The 16,823-nt window shown below is 48.0% G+C and overlaps 1 protein-coding gene across 3 annotated transcripts in view; it reads right to left on the bottom strand.

Annotated features, from left to right (window-relative positions):
- TMEM181 (transmembrane protein 181) overlaps nt 1-16,823 on the bottom strand; it is a 67,908-nt gene that overhangs the window by 36,422 nt on the left and 14,663 nt on the right. For 2 of the 3 annotated variants that reach the window (XM_025180656.3, XM_075924548.2), the window contains exon 2: nt 1,458-1,561. In XM_025180656.3, the coding sequence (XP_025036441.1) occupies nt 1,458-1,561 (104 nt within the window). Of the gene's footprint in view, nt 1-1,457; nt 1,562-12,394; nt 12,631-16,823 lie in introns of those variants that run through there. The other variant, XM_075924549.2, reaches the window with a different exon arrangement.

The following is a 16,823-nucleotide window of genomic DNA, read 5'->3' as shown; positions in this document are numbered from 1 at the left end:
TTGATGAAGTTATTGAACAGAACCAGCCCCAAAACTGACCCGTGGAGCCCCACTTGTTATGCCCTTCTAGCATGACTGTGAACCATTAATAACTACTCTCTGAAAATGGCTATCCAACCAGTTATGCACCCAACCTTATAGTAGCCCCATCTAGGTTGTATTTCCCTAGTTTATTAATTAGAAGGTCATGCGAGATCATATCAAAAGCTTTACTGAAGTGTAGGTACACCACATCTGCCACTTCCTCTTATCCACAAGGCTTGTTATCCTAACAAAGAAAGCTATCAGATTGGTTTGACATGATTTGTTCTTTACAAATCCATGCTGGCTATTACCTATCACCTTATCTTCCAGATATTTGCAATGAATTCTTTAATTATATTTGCCCACACATACACAATCGTAAGCTTCGCCTTTTATTTGTAAACTGAGCACATTTGAGATGAAGTCATTGAGACAGGAGGTAGAACACTACACAATACTATTTTCCAACAGTGCCCTTTTGTGTAATAGAATACCTGGGTATTCAGCTTTCCAATACCCACTCCTGTGCTTTAATCGCCAAACCATACTTTCTCTTAATGAGTTGCTTTTATATCTCAAATGTATGCTGGTATTTTATTAGACACCTGTAATCAGCAGACCAAGACTTCTTAGACATATCAATCTTCTTTTAGCTAATCTTAAATGTACAATACTCTAATTAACATCTACCTCAGTTAGGGATGTTAAGAAGTGCTTAATTCATTAATTATGTAGTCAATAAAAATGTTGTCAACTACACAATTAATCAATAATGGGTTAGCACTGCAAGCATTCAGTCCCAGCTTGCGCCTGTCCGAAGATAGATTCCCAATACGGTTCTGCAGGTAGGCACGCAGCCCGGCCCAGTCCGAGCTCACGTCGGGTCCTAGGAGTGGAGGTAGCTTCTAGGATCCGACGTGAGCCCGAACTGGGCCGGGCTGCGTGCCTGCCTGCAGAACCGGATTGCAATCAAAGTATTCTAGGAGCTGGGTGGGCAGGCAGCTAAAAATTTTAGGCAGCTCCTATAACATTTTAATTGCAGGGCTGCAGCGAGGGTAGCTTCCAGGATCCAGCGTGAGCCGGGACTGAGATGGGCTGCCTGCTGACCAGTTCTTAAAAAATTTACTGGCAGGAGGACAGGGGGGAAAAATGCATGTAGTTGATAGCAATAATAGATAAGCAAAATGTTATTGGTTAATCATTTAATTGTCCACACTATTATACCCCTAATCTCAGTACAGAAACTGTGCTACTGAGCAAGGAAATCTATTTAATACATATGTAAAAATAAACCTGTAAACTCTAAATGCAAACTTGCACTTATGTCTATATCCAGAGATCTCAAGACACTAGGCTCAAATCTGTGGAGAGTAAATTATTTACACAAGTTAACATATGGAAACAAGCAAAGCTTGTAAAAACGAGAATCTTACCTGCAATTCCTATGAAGACCGTCAAACCAAAACAAATGAAGAATACAACAAAGACCAGGACAAAGTGCCGTTTGGACAGCGTATACAATCGCATTGGTGCCAACCTGCATGAAACAACAGAAAGCACAAAATTAGCACTCACTAATGGCACTTATAAAAAGAGACTGCCTCAGACAGCCCTCAAATAATAATAAAAAAAAAATTCTGTGGCAATGCAAAATACTAAGAAGAATCCATCAATAATGCAGATTTATAGAACAAGCATAACAGTTTTCTTTCAGCCCTGAACACTCAGTATCACCAATTTTCTTTTTTTTTCTTTTCTTTTTTTGGTGAGGGACAGGATTTTAGAGAATTTTGGAGCTCATCTTGCAATGAAGTGAGAAGCTCCAACCCTATTAAGAAGTTCAGTCTTGCCAGAAGCAGAGAGTCTCTTCTCTGTCCTCAAAAGGAGGAGCAGAGAGAAGGCTGGGACGGCTGAACTGATGGTAGTGGCTGGGATGAGGATTAATTGCTGGATGGGAGAGGGAAAAAAGCAGATGGGGGGGGGGGTCAGAGCTCCTGCAGCAGGGGCTAATATTTTACCCAAGACATTTGGGAGAGCGGGCAACACCATCACACAGTGGGGTTGGGCAGGGAAGTAAAAAATTAAAGGATTATAATGTGGGGGTTTGTTCTGTCTTTTGGAAATCTCATGATTGAGGAGGCCCAATTTCCAATTTTTCATTGCTAGAAGCTGAAAATACTGTACACCAAAGAATGTGAGGTTCTTCTTGTCCTAGTATTATAAACAGCAGTTACCACACTTGTCATGCCACGATCTTTCAAAAATGCCCCCCGTTGTCGAAAAAAACCGCGTCTAAACCGCGGTTTTAGTTTCAAAATGGCGCTTGTTCGAAACAGCATCATGACACAATTATGCAAATGAAGCATGGGATATTTAAATCCCTGCTTCATTTGCACTTTCGAAGTGCTTCATTTACATCCCTCTGCTGACAGAGGGGTGTAGTTTAGACATAGCCTAAGTGCCTTGCAAGTATGGACACCTCAGGAACTACAGCACTGTGAGCTGATTTACTGTGCTGTAACCTGCTAGTGTAGACTGGATACAGGAAACCAACTCAACGAGAGGCACAGAACTTCATGCACAGTGGCTCCAGAGCTAGGGTGCAAGGGTGAGCACTTCATTATCTTCTACATAGTAACTGGTCTGGAAATGTCCCATAATCCCTCCAATGGCCACTCTGTTCATTGTTTTGAACTCAGCTGGCTGCCCCGCAGGCATGCACATATCCTCTTTCAAAGCTCCCTTTCTGACAGTCCCCATGCTGAGGTGATCTGCTCTGGGACACAGAGCAAACAGTTCAGGCTGAATGCCTGCTCTGTTGAACACAGAGGCAGAGGGAGAGAGGAAGAGGGGGGTGTGTGTGAGGCAGAGGGAGAGAGGAAGAGGGTGTGTGTGGGGGGGGGGAGGGTAGAGAGGGTGGTGGTGGTGGTGGTGTGTGTGTGAGACTGCTGTGCAAAGAGTTGGGGAGGGAGGCACAGGCATTAATGTTGGGGTTCTCTCTGTCCCTACTGCAGGATGAGTTGTTTCCTATTGCTGCCTGAACTTACAAGACAGCAGCACGCTGACATCCCCCAAGACATACACACAGTGTCTCTTCCCCCCAAGACATACACGCAGTCCATGTCACACACTCTCCCCCACCCTCTGTTGAAAAGCAGCTGTCAGTGTAGTAGGATGACCATGGAACAATGGGATTGGGAAACTAGCAACAGATGACACTGCATGCCCCATGCAGCACTGCAAACCCTTCCAAAGCACCCTGCAGCTACTTGAACAATGCCACAATGCACTGCTTTCTGTGGCATTGCAATAGTTGCCCCACTATCACAAGGAGCTCAGAGTTGACACACAACAGCTATTTTCATAAGAACATAAGAATGGCCATACTGGGTCAGACCAAACATCCATCCAGCCCAGTACCCTGCCTGCCGACAGTGGCGACTGCCAGGTATCCCAGAAGGAGTAAATCGAACAGGTAATGATCAAGTGATCTCTCTCCTGCCATCCATATCCACCCTCTGACAAACAGAGGCTAGGGACACCATTCCTTACCCATACTGGCTAACCGCCATTTATGGACTTACCCTCCATGAATTTATCTAGTTCTCTTTTAAATCCTGTTATAGTCCTAGCCTTCACAGCCACCTCAGGCAAGGAGTTCCACAGATTGACTATGCGCTGTGTGAAGAAGAACTTCCTTCTATTTGTTTTAAACCTGCTGCCTATTAGTTTCATTTGGTGGCCCCTAGTTCTTATATTATGGGAACAAGTAAATAACTTTTCCTTATTCACTTTCTCCACACCACTCATGATTTTATAGACCTCTGTCATATCCCCCCCTTAGTCTCCTCTTTTCCAAGCTGAGAAGTCCCAGTCTCTTTAATCTCTCCTCATATGGAACCTGCTCCATACCCCTACTCATTTTAGTTGCCCTTCTCTGAACCTTTTCTAATGCCAGTATATCTTTTTTTAGATGAGGAGACCACATCTGTATGAGGTATTCAAGATGTGGGCATACCATGGATTTATATAAGGGTAATAAGATATTCTCCATCATATTCTCTGTCCCTTTTTTAATGATTCCTAACATCCTGTTTGCTTTTTGGATTGCCGCTGCACGCTGAGTGGACGTCTTCAGAAAACTATCCAAGATGACTCCAAGATCTCTTTCCTGATTAGTTGTAGCTAAATTAGCCCCCCATCATATTATATGTATAGTTGGGGTTATTTTTCCCAGTGTGCATTACTTTACATTTATCCACATTACATTTCATTTGCCATTTTGTTGCCCAGCCACTTCGTTTGGTGAGATCTTTTTGAAGTTCTTCACAGTCTGCTTTGGTCTGAACTACCTTGAGCAGTATCGTCTGCAAACTTTGCCACCTCACTGTTTACCCCTTTCTCCAGATCATTTATGAATAAATTGAATAGTCCCAGCAGTGCTCTGTGAGCAGCATTGTAACTGCCAGCTCTTTACATCTGCCAGTTAGACAAAGCCTTAAACTACACAAGAGTAGTTTAGGTAAAACAGTGCAAACTCTTGTGTGGACACACTTATACTGATTTAAATTGCATTAGTATATACTGCTGTATATTGCATTAGTATGAATTGAGGTAAGAGAATGTTGTGCTATTTGTAATTTTCCAAGGGCTTTTGGTCCTATGTGTTGCCCAAAACTGCTTGCATAATTAGGAATGTTGTACATTGGATAGTTCTTAGACAGTATTGGGAAAGAAATAAACATGCATCATAACAAGTAGTTACTTAGTTGCAGAATATCATGAAGCAGTTAAAATCAGGATCACATAAAACATTTTATTATTTCTTTATGCATACATGTATGTCTTCAAGTTAACAGATTTCAAAGCATTTAACGTGGACACAAAGCACAGCTAAAATAACCATTCTTCTGAGTATCTCAATACTCAGGTAAAGTAACAAGGATCCTCATCCACAATATTCACAGGCTGGCTTGACAACGAGGGGCATGTAGGTTGTTTATTTACTTGTAAACAACAGAAATAACGCAAGCTTCCCCATCCCACCCTGCTGAAACCACTTATATACACGGCAGTTCAGTTTTTATGCTCACTCAGTATTAGATGGTGTCATAGGTGTACAAAGTATTTTACACATTTTATAGCTGAATAAGACAACAACATGGGCTTTGCTGAGAAGAGCAGAATTTACAATCTTGTATGAAGAACACAACAAAATGACAAAGACTACTTGGGGAGGAAAAGAGGAACAAATGATTCACAGGAAATACTGAGGGGGGGGTACTCCTCTTGGGGAGCCCAGAACATTAAACATACAGTGTGAGCGGTTTCAAATCTGTCACCGACATGATTATCTATGTATATACTTTAAAAGAATTTTCCCAGCAAGATGGAAGGAGGGAGATGGGCAGGGTGAGGAGGGGTTAGGGAGGATAATGGATAGGAATGGAGGCAGAGGGATGGGGTGTAGGAATGGAGGAAGGGGGTAACAATCGAAGGAAGGAGGTGGGCTGTGGGTCATGGAGCTCTGGGCCCCAGCTCTCCCCCACATCTTCCCCTCCTTACAGCAGCGTGCGTACTTCCCAGCAATCTGACGCAGAGCCTCAGGGTTTCCTTCTCTCCTCCCTTTCCTGCAGGAAGCCAGTGCTGGTGCTGTAATCTTGCATGGGGGAAATGGTTCAAGGTAGAGTACCAGGCAGGCAACAGCCCAAGCTCGGGCCAGGCGGAGGCAGCAGTTCCCTGCAAGGTCCCGAAGCGTTGGGGCCCCAAAACGCAGCAAGGAGGCGCTGCTGCCGCTACCCCTGCCACTCTCTGGCTTGGCCCCGGCCCTCCTCCAGCAGCCAAAGGGGAGCTGAGAGACTGGAGCTGCGACCAGGGGGAAGGAGCAGGGGCGAGAGTGGGGCCTGCCTCTCCCCAGAAACAGGGATTTGCAAGTCTAGTGAGCAGGAGACAATGCCCCCTAGTTTTTATTTAAAATAATTTAAACTTCTGTTACTGGTGAGTTATCACTGAAAGGCTTTGAAAATATGTATGTAAGGAAGGATTTCAGTGAAGTGGGACTAGAATACAAGAAAGACTGTTCTAAGCAAAAGAGGCAGCACAGAAGAAAGAAAGAAAGAAAGAAAGAAAGAAAGAAAGAAAGAAAGAAAGAAAGAAAGAAAGAAAGAAAGAAAGAAAGAAAGAAAGAAAGAAAGAAAGAAAGAAAGAAAGAAAGAAAGAAAGAAAGAAAGAAAGAAAGAAAGAAAGAAAGACAGACAGACAGACAGACAGACAGACAGACAGACAGACAGACAGACAGAGAGTATTTAGATGTGAGTTTATGTGTAAGAACTTAAAAAACAACAAATTGTCTTTCAGCACCTTAACGACTAACAAAACATGTAGATGGTATCATGAGCTTTGATGGGCACAACCCACTTCTTCATATGAATGGAAATATTAAAGGTCCAATTTCAAAATAAATAGGTGATGGGGGGAGAGGGGGAGGAGTCATTTAGAGTTTCCATGCTACATGAAGCTGGTAGAGAAGTTTCAAATAATTAAGTACCCATTATTTGGTTTTTTATGTCATTAGGCTATATCAAATGTAGCCAGCCATCCAGCCAAAGTCTTTATTCATACCTTTGTGATAGGAATCAAACCGGTAAATGAAGTTAAGTTCCAAGGCTTCCCTGCGTATTTGGCTTCTGGAATTGACCTGAAACTGCACGATGACTTTGAGATCCATTAACGCAGGGCTACTCAACACACAGCCCCTGGGCTACCCTTCTGTTTGCGGCCCATGGTGCAGTTTGCATTTACGCAGGACTCAAAACACAGCCTGCGGGTGGAACCCTTTGAACATGGCCTTCACTGGGATCATGTTCCACAAGGGCAAGGCGTATCCCAAGTGGGGCGAGCATTGAAAGAGGAAGCCAGCTGGAACAGATGGGCACAGGGTGTCAGCGTTTCTAGCCCCCAGGGAGGAGGTCCATGTATATGCAACCACACTTTAGTTGCAGCCCTCGGCATATGCTGAGAGTATAATTGTTGTCCCAGGGGCTTCTAAAGTTGAGTAGTCCTGCATTAAAGAGTGCCCAGCCAAGTTAAAATGTTCCTCAACAGGTTTGTGTGTGTTACCTTTCTGGCTAGCTGATTTGTGTCCATTAATTCTGTCCCACAGAGAAGTAAGAAGTGAGATGAGGAGAAAATGAAAGCAGAAAAAAAAAAGCAAGCAGCAAAAGTTGTACAGAGCATTGAATCAGAGGATGAAAAAGTCAAAGCAACATACAGACTCAATCATAGGCCTCTGATAATACACTTGGGCTACGTCTACACTGGCCCCTTTTCCGAAAGGGGCATGCTAATTTTAAACTTCGTAATAGGGAAATCCGCGGGGGATTTAAATAAAGATGTCCGCCGCTTTTTTCCGGCTTGTAGAAAAGCCGGAAAAGAGCGTCTAGACTGGCCCGATCCTCCGGAATAAAGCCCTATTCCGGAGGATCTCTTATTCCTACTTCGAAGTAGGAATAAGAGATCCTCCGGAATAGGGCTTTATTCCGGAGGATCGGGCCAGTCTAGACGCTCTTTTCCGGCTTTTCTACAAGCCGGAAAAAAGCGGCGGACATCTTTATTTAAATCCCCCGCGGATTTCCCTATTACGAAGTTTAAAATTAGCATGCCCCTTTCGGAAAAGGGGCCAGTGTAGACGTAGCCTTGGACTTCTTTAATCCAGCAATCTTGGGAAATAGTGTTTGCCAGATTAAAGATTTTGCCAGGCTGGGGAGGGAGCAAGGCGAGATGCGGAAGGCACTTTTCCTGGCACTATGTCCCTCATAGCTCCCAGGCATCACTCCCCACCACTATGGCAGGGAATGCCTCCGGCAGAGCTCATCACTTCGCAGTCGTTCCTTCAGCTTGGTGGCATTGTGAAAAATTAGGGACTCTCGAAGTACGGAGGTTATAGTACAATTTGCAATATGAAAATGCTTTCCAGAGAATAATAAGGAAATCCCCTAGGAATGGTAAAGGCGAATCCTTGACTATGCAAGTTAGCTTGATCTGCAAGTGTTTGTTCAAATAGCTATCAAATTTTAGTGAAATGTTCCTGTTCTACTAGATAAGTTAAAGACAAATGTACACACCAACATGCAGTGCATGGCGCAGAAATAAGGAAGGGATAAGGTTCAGAATTAACCCTCTGGCACAAAGACTCAAGATTTCCAGAAACTCTGTACTAATGTTGTTGGTATTAGCATGACCTACAGATGCTCTAGAATCATCAGCTTCTGCAATTTAAGTGACTATTTCAATTGCAATATTTCCATCATCTTTGTACAAGGAAGTTAATTTCCTTTTAAGATCATGAGTTAAATCTTGTCCTATGTGAAGAATTAAAATGTCAGTCTGTCTCATCCTAATGCATCTTCATTTAAATACACAAGCTTCAATAATGTGTGAGTAGCAAGTGTTTTTAATCCACAATGATAAATTAGCAATATTTTGAATGATGCTGCTCAACCGACCCTCTTCCCTGAATAACTTGGTCTCGTCCACATTGTACATAAAATCTGTCATCCAAAGTTTTTAGAATGCTTTCTGCATACCCTTATTTTACAGATGAGGAGGTTGTGACAATATAGACAGCAAGTTAGTTTCAAAGAGCAGAACAGAAATCAGGTCATCTGCCCCCATTAACCTGAGTATCTTTTGTCGGTTGTATACTGTTCTGTATACAGTTCTCTTCTTTGTCATCTTCAACTATTCATTTCCATTTTAGGATCACTGCTAAAGCAGGCTTTACTAGGACCTCTTTGGTTTATACTGTGGTTAAATATTTTAGTTACATTGGTAGTATTTCATCCACTTCTACTTTTTTTCTTTGAAGACATTAGCCCCCCTGTCTCCTAAGAGATTTGAAGATTCCTGTTTACTACTACATTACTTCTATGGTTAATAGCTATTGCATGCAGAGGGAGGGAGAAGGGGTGATTGTAAAAAAAAAAATTGCAATTTCCACAGTGTTTTATACTGCAGTTGTTATATAACTGTAAGTAACTGCTACACAACTATTTAAACAAGTTTTTGTAGTGCTTTTTAAATAAACTTCCTTATGTGTAGTTTATCTATTGATGGATAGAGAATTAGACTTCCTAAACCATCACCATTCAGATAATCAATTGAGGCAGCATGTGTTTAACAAGCTTGTGAATAGGAGACTTTGTAAATGGCAGCAACAGAATTTTGTATTCAAATAACAACTTCAATACAAAAAACACAAAGTACTTTGAAAAGGTGGGCATATATCCTCTCAGTATTCTCATCTGTAAAATGAAAGATTAAGTCATTTGGTCACTCGTGATTTTGTTCTTATTTTCTGAATAAAAGATTTAAGAATCTCAGTACCACTTTGACATACAGGCAGTCCCCGGGTTACGTACAAGATAGGGACTGTAGGTTTGTTCTTAAGTTGAATCTGTATGTAAGTCGGAACTGGCGTCCAGATTCAGACACTGCTGAAACTGACCGCCAGTTCTGACTTACATACAGAATCAACTTAAGAACCCCAGGCGTCCCCAAGTCAGCTGCTGCTGAAACTGATCAGCAGCTGATTCCAGGAAGCCCGGGGCAGAGCAACTCTGCCTCGGGCTTCCTGTAGTCAGCGCTGGTCAGTTTCAGCAGAAGCTGACTTGGGGACGCCTGGGGCAGAGCAGCTGGGGTGCTACTGGATCAACCCAGCAGCACCCCATCTGCTCTGCCCCAGACGTCCTGATTCAGCCGCTGCTGAAACTGACCAGCAGCGGCTGAATCAGGACCTGGGGCAGAGCAGCTGGGGTGCTGCCGGGTTGGTCCAGTAGTGCCCACGGGTGCTGCAGGACCAATCGGCAGCGCCCCAGCTGCTCTGCCCCAGAGTCCAAAACAAAAGCCTGGTCTGCTGGGGGGGGGGGGGGGAGCACACTAGCTGCACCCCCCCCCCCCCAGCAGACCAGGGACACGGGGAGCAGAGCCGCAGCGGCAGCGGGGTGCCGCGCCTCTGAGGCTTTGCTCTGGCAAAGCCTCAGAGGCAGGGACCCCGCCACGGCTGCGGCTTCAGTCTGGGTGCCTGTGGTCTGCTGGGGGCCGTCCCCAGCAGACCACAGGCACCCAGACTGAAGCCGCAGCCGTGGCGGGGTCCCTGCCTCTGAGGCTTTGCCAGAGCAAAGCCTCAGAGGCGCGGCACCCCGCTGCGGCTCTGCTCCCCGTGTCCCTGGTCTGCTGGGGGGGGGGGGGTGCATCTAGTGTGCTCCCCCCCCCCCCAGCAGACCAGGCTTTTGTTTTGGACTCTGGGGCAGAGCAGCTGGGGCGCTGGGCAGAGCAGCTGGACCGTCCCCAGCAGACCACAGGCACCCAGACTGGAGCGGCAGCAGCGGCGGTTCCCCGCGCCTCTGAGGCTTTGCTCTGGCAAAGCCTCAGAGGCGCAGGACCCCCCGCGGCTGCAGCTTCAGTCCAGGTGCCTGTGGTCTGCTGGGGACCGTCCCCAGCAGACCACAGGCACCGGGTCTCAAGGGGCAGCAGCAGCGGTTCCCGCGCTTCTGAGGCTTTGCTCTGGCAAAGCCTCAGAAGCGCGGGAACCCGCCCGGTGCCCCTGGTCTGCTGGAGACGGTCTCCAGCAGACCAGGGGCACCGGAGCAGCTTACGAACGGGGCTTTCTCGCCCCGACTTCCGGGGCGAGAAAGCTCCGTTCGTAAGTGCGGATCCGACGTAAGTCGGATCCGCGTAAGTCGGGGACTGCCTGTAGTAGTGTCTTCACTGAAGAGTTAATGGGAGAGCTACAAGAGGCAATAGCTATGCCAAGAGGGAGATGCTAACCTGTCAACAAAAAGCTGTTTACACAAGGGTGGGGGAGATTAGGTAGTTATATCTGACTCACTGAGAGGTATGGATTTTTCACACCTCTGAGCAATAGTTATTCTGATGTAAGTTTACAGCAGAGACCTGGCCTGAAACACAAGGTAAAATCCTTCAACAAAGGAAAGAGACTCTAAACACAATGTTTATGTTATATGACTTAAAATCCAGACCTGTCTCCAGGTGACTGAAAACTGCCAATTTGTATTAGAGGCAGTGCAATGTTTTGCAGTTCATAACTGTGACCTTCCAAGTTTCCCTAAAGTAGCAAACATTCTACTCCCTAATTTCTGGATAAAGTCTGCATACAAATGCATGCAGGTAAACTAAAAAATCAGAACCACCCTAAAATTCAACAGCAAACTAAACAAACTGCACATTTAAAACACCAGCAAACATCCTAGCAGGCACTCAACCAAAGCAGCCTTCCTTAGAGATCCACATTCACTTGGGCAGTGTTTCTCAGTGACCAATCCGTGGACCAGCCCCACCCCAAGGTCTCCCTAACAGGTTAGGAAGGCAGCAGACCACTCCCTGGTCGTGTCAAAAAGGTTAACACTGACCTAGAGAACTGACGCTTCAGGGGGTAGCTGCATTAGTCTGTACAGGATAAACTTAAAAAACAACAAATAGTCTGGTAGCACTTTATAGACTAACAAAACATGTAGATGGTATCATGAGCTTTCGTGGGCTGTGCCCAAAAAAGCTCATCATACCACCTACATGTTTCCTAAGTCTCTACAGTGCTAACAGACCATTTGTTGTTTAAGTTCATCTAGAAAACTAAGTTACTATTTAACTAGAGGTTAAACATAGATGTCACCTTGTCCTTTAATTTCTATGTAAAAACAGCTCCATACTAAAAAGACCCCCATCCGAGGTTCTAGACACTTTCGAAATACGCTTAAAATACAATGTTAACGTGACTGCTACAACTTAAACTGCCCAAAGCATCAGCTTGTTTCCTTCTTCCACCTAATCACGTTTCCTCCTATTGCCAGCCACGCAGGCCAATGGGACTTACAACTTCTCCTCACCTCTACCCCCCCTCCCCTCCCGCTGGACAAGAGCCGCCTTCCCACCCCAGCTCTGAACAGCCGCTAGAGGATGCCTGGGGGCACATTATGGGGGGGCGGGGGGTGCTGCGCTCCCGACCAGCACCACGGACCCGGGGCAGCCGGTGGGGCAGCTTCTCCCCCCCCCCCCCCCGGTACGTTCCGCGCCCCCGGGGCCAGCTGCGAGGCTTTCCCGGGGCTGCGTCACACAAGCGCCGGCGGCAGGGGCAGGGGCTGGGGCGGGGAGGGGAGCGGACGCCCCGGGAGGGTCACAGAGCACCGGGAACGGCCGCTCCGAGCTGCCCTGCCCAGGCCGGTCCGGGAGCGCTGCCTAACGGCGCCGCGACAGGGCCAGTCACGGGGGCCGCTACTGCGGGGGAGACGGGCGGGAGCGCCCCGCCTCGGGCACAGCTCGGAGCCCCCTCCCCCCGCGCCTCCCCCCCACTCACAGCTCCATCTCCGAGCCGCATGCGCACTGGCGGCGCCTCCTCCCACGGCAGGGTCGGGAGCGAGCCGCAGCCTCACATCCGCCCGTGGCAGAATCAACGTCCACCCTAGCGCTTCCGCATGCGTCATCCAGAGAGAAGGGCCTCCGGGCGCACCTGCCAGGCGAAGGAGGCGCCAGCCGGCTACGGGGGCCGAAGAGGGACACACGCAGTTACACCCTGATCACACCATCCATCCCTGCCTCCCCTCGGGGACGCCGACCTGCCTGCGTCAGCCAGCGAGCCCCGCCCCCCTCACCTTCGAGCCACGCGCCCTGTTGGCAGCACGTGAACCAAAGGGCAGGGGGCCGGATCGAATGGGCTCAGCGGCACCACGCCCGGCCCTGGGCAGGCACCTCTGCGTGCGCCTGGCGCGGGCGTTGCAGCCATTGGCCTGCACGAGCGAGCGCGGCTCCTCTGCCAGCAGCCCCTCTGCGCCACTGAGCTACCAGCGGGGGGCTCGCCCGCACGTCCAGCGCTGCAGCTTTTCCCACAGCAGGGCCAAGCCGCCGCCGCCGCCGCCGCATGCCCCAACAACGCTGCAGAAATGCTACTTTAGCTGGACAGTAGGATGCCCATGGGGGAGGGAGCTTCTCCCTTCAGCATAGACGTGCTAGGAAGGAGAAATCTTCCAAGAGATTTAGTGCTGTTTACATGGGAGTTAGGTGGGTGTACCCGCATGACTGGCCTAAGCATGTTAAGTATCCTGTAATTGACTAATCAAGTAGTCCATGGATTTTTACATGGACTATTCAGTTAGTCAATAGGGCAGTACTGCCACTTTAAAACACGGCAACAGCAATTCAAAGGGGTAATGCCGCAGGGAGCCGGGGATCAGCTGTGTGGCACTGCCCCTTTGAAACACCATTGGCCATTTCAAAGTAGTGCAGAGCTTGGGTTCCTTCCCCTTGCTGCCTCTATCTGATAGAGGCATCAAGGTGGGGGAATGACAATCCTGTTGACTATCCGATAAGCATTTGCTTATTAGATAGTCGACTAGTCCTTAACATCTCTAGTCTGACCTAAGCCATGTGGTTTTTTCACATCTGCATTATGCAGTTTTACTGTTCTAACTGTGTAGCATAAACCTTACGTCATGGTGACATCTGTGTATTCTTAGCCCTGGTGTGCACTACAAATTTATGCTGGTATAATACATCCCTCCAGGGTGTGGAAAATCCATGCACCTGCGTAATCCTGTTATACCATCCTAACTTCTGCAGTAAATAGGGCTGTGTTGCTGGGAGAACTCCTCCCACTGACATAGCTACCACCTCTTAGGATTGTGAACTCTGATTTCATGATCACTTTCACCCAAGCTGCCTTCCACTTTCAAATTCTCAACCAGTTCCTCCCTATTTATTAGGATCAAATCTAGAACAGCTTCCCCCCAGTAGCTTTTTCAACCTTCTGAAATAAAAAGTTGTCTCCAATGCAGTCCAAGAACTTATTGGATAATCTGTGCCCCGCTGTGTTATTTTCCCAGCATATACAGGCAGTCCCCGAGTTACGCAGATCCGACTTATGTCGGATCCGCCGTTACGAATGGGGATTTTCTCGCCCCGGAGGACTGGAGCGGCGGGACACCTGGTCCTGCCGCCCGCCTCCTCCGGGGCGAGAAAAGCTGCTCCCCGTCTCCCTGGTCTGCTGGGGGAGCCAGCAGACCAGGGAGACGGGGAGCAAAGCGGCGGAGGACCCGGGGCCGGACCCGTGGCCGCTTCCGGATCAGCTGGAAGCGCCGCGGGTCCGGCCGGGTCCTCCGCGGCTTTGCTCAGCATCTCCCTGATCTGCAGACCAGGGAGACGCTGAGCAAAGCGGCGGAGGACCCGGGCCGGACCGCGGCGCTGATCTGGACACAGCTATTGCCCCCCCCAGCAGACCAGGGAGACGTGGAGCAAAGCCCAGGGCCTGTGGTAGAGCAGGTGGGGCGCTGCCGGTTGGTCCCGCAGCACCGCTCCTTGGCGCTACTGGACCAACCCGGCAGCACCCCAGCTGCTCTGCCCCAGGAGTCCTGATTCAGCCGCTGCTGATCGGTTTCAGCAGTGGCTGAATCAGGACGCCTGGGGCAGAGCAGCTGGGGTGCTGCTGGGTTGGTCCAGTAGCGCCGAGGAGCGGCCACGCTACTGGACCAACCCAGCAGCACCCGAGCTGCTCTGCCCCAGGCGTCCCCAAGTCAGCCGCTGCTGAAACTGACCAGCGGCTGACTACAGGAAGCCCGAGGCAGAGTTGTTCTGCCCTGGGCTTCCTGGAATCAGCTGCTGATCAGTTTCAGCAGCAGCTGACTTGGGGACGCCTGGGGTTCTTAAGTTGAATCTGTATGTAAGTCAGAACTGGTGTCCAGATTCAGCCGCTGTTGAAACTGATCAGTTTCAGCAGCAGCTGAATCTGGATGCCAGTTCCGACTTACATACAGATTCAACTTAAGAACAAACCTACAGTCCCTATCTTGTACGTAACCCGGGGACTGCCTGTATCTGGATAGTTGAAGTCCATCATCACCACCAAATCTTGGGCTTTGGATGATTTTGTTAGTTGTTTAAAAAAAGCCTAATCCACTTCTTCCACCCGGGTAGGTGGCCTGTAGTAGACTCCTAGCATGACATCACCCTTGTTTTTAACCCCTTTTAGCCTAACCCAGAGACTTTCAACACTTCCATCTCCACCTCACTCCAAGAAGTGTGTTCATTTTTAACATATAAGGCAACACCTCCTCCCTTTTTTCCCTGTCTGTCCTTCCTGAGCAAGCTGTACCCTTCTATACAAACATTCCAATCGTGTGTATTATCCCACCAAGTTTCTGTGATGCCAACAATGTCATAATTGTACTTATTTATTAGCACTTCCAGTTCTTCCTGCTTATTACCCATACTTCTCGCATTTGTATATAGGCATCTAAGATACTGATTTGACCTTGCCTCCCAATTTTGCCCTAATCCTCCTTTCTCTCTGCCATTATAGCCCACACTCCCTCCCATTTCCAACCCATCTCCTAGGTCTCTCATGATCCTGTTTTAAATTATTAACTGCAGGGAGTAATGACATTTAAAATTTAACAATCGGACAGTTTAAAGCACTAGCTCAAATAGAATTCTAAGAATAATTTATTTTCCTAATGTATGTTTCTAATTATCTCTGCTGCTCCAATATTATTTTACTGTGTTACTCCAAGTTTACACCAGTGGAAATCCATTAATTTTTATGGAGTTACACCAACTGACAACTGGAGTAATACAATGCTGATTTAGATATGCAGTATCTAGAAAAGGGTTAGCTGTTTAAGGGCCCAATCTTGCCTTAGTGAAGTCAGTGGAAAGTCAATGGCCTTTGAGCTTAAGCCTCAGGTCTCACAAGGCACCTGAGGCACGTCAGTAGTAATATCTAAGGGCTCACTGCTTAGATGGATTGTCAGTGGCAGACCCAAGTAGAAGAGTGACATCAATGGGAACTGGATCAAGACCTGTCATACTGCACACTTTGATGTTATACAGATTAGGTTAAACACCACATCTCTTTTTATCATACTCCTTACACAGCTATACACTATGTGTTAGAAAGTTGACAAAGCTGTTTTACAGGACAAAGAGCTTCTTGTAACTGCTCTAAATGCTGCTCCAGGAACTGGCTGCAGAAGGCATTACAGAATAAAATATGCCTACCACCTCTCCAGAATTAAGAATGTCACATATGACACGCTAAGCCTCCTCTTCTGAATATGTGCTTCTGCACATAAGAATAGCCATACTAGGCCAACAGTGGCCAATACCAGATGCCCCAGAGAGGGAACACATCACGTGATCTTTCCCTGTCACCCATATCCAGGCACCTGGCTCTTCCAGGAATTAAGCCAGCAGACCAACACCTTTCTGAAGTTACTTTGCTGCTGCTTTTTTTATTGACGCAAGTACAGTAAACTTCCGATAATCTGGCACCTTTAGGTCTCAGGGGGTGCCGGATTATCAAATATGCCGGACTATCAGAAGGGGGGGCTATGAGGGGTCTAGGGAGGAGGGGATGCCACCCCAGACCCCTCATAGCCCCCCCCTTCCGATAGTCCAGCTCTGCCCCAGGTGTCCCCGATTCAGCCGCTGCTGAAACTGATCAGTGGCTGACTCCAGGAAGCCCGGGGCACAGCTGCTCTGCCCCGGGCTTCCTGGAATCAGCTGCTGGTCAGTTTCAGCAGCGGCTGAATTGGGGACGCCTGGGGCAGAGCAGCTGGAGTGCTGCCGGGTTGGTCCCATAGCGCTGCCCCATGGCACTGCGGGACCAACCCGACAGCACTCCAGCTGCTCTGCCCCAGGCGTCCCCAAGAGCAGCTGGGGTGCTGCCGGGTTGGTCCCGCAGCCCCGAGGGGCAGCGCTACGGGACCAACCCAGCAGCATCCCAGCTGCTCTGC

This window comes from Pelodiscus sinensis, chromosome 3, assembly GCF_052426305.1.
Source record: "Pelodiscus sinensis isolate ZL-2025 chromosome 3, ASM5242630v1, whole genome shotgun sequence".
NCBI lineage: Eukaryota > Metazoa > Chordata > Testudines > Trionychidae > Pelodiscus > Pelodiscus sinensis.
Note: the sequence above shows the minus strand (reverse complement) of the source record. Positions and strands in the feature narration are given on the sequence as shown.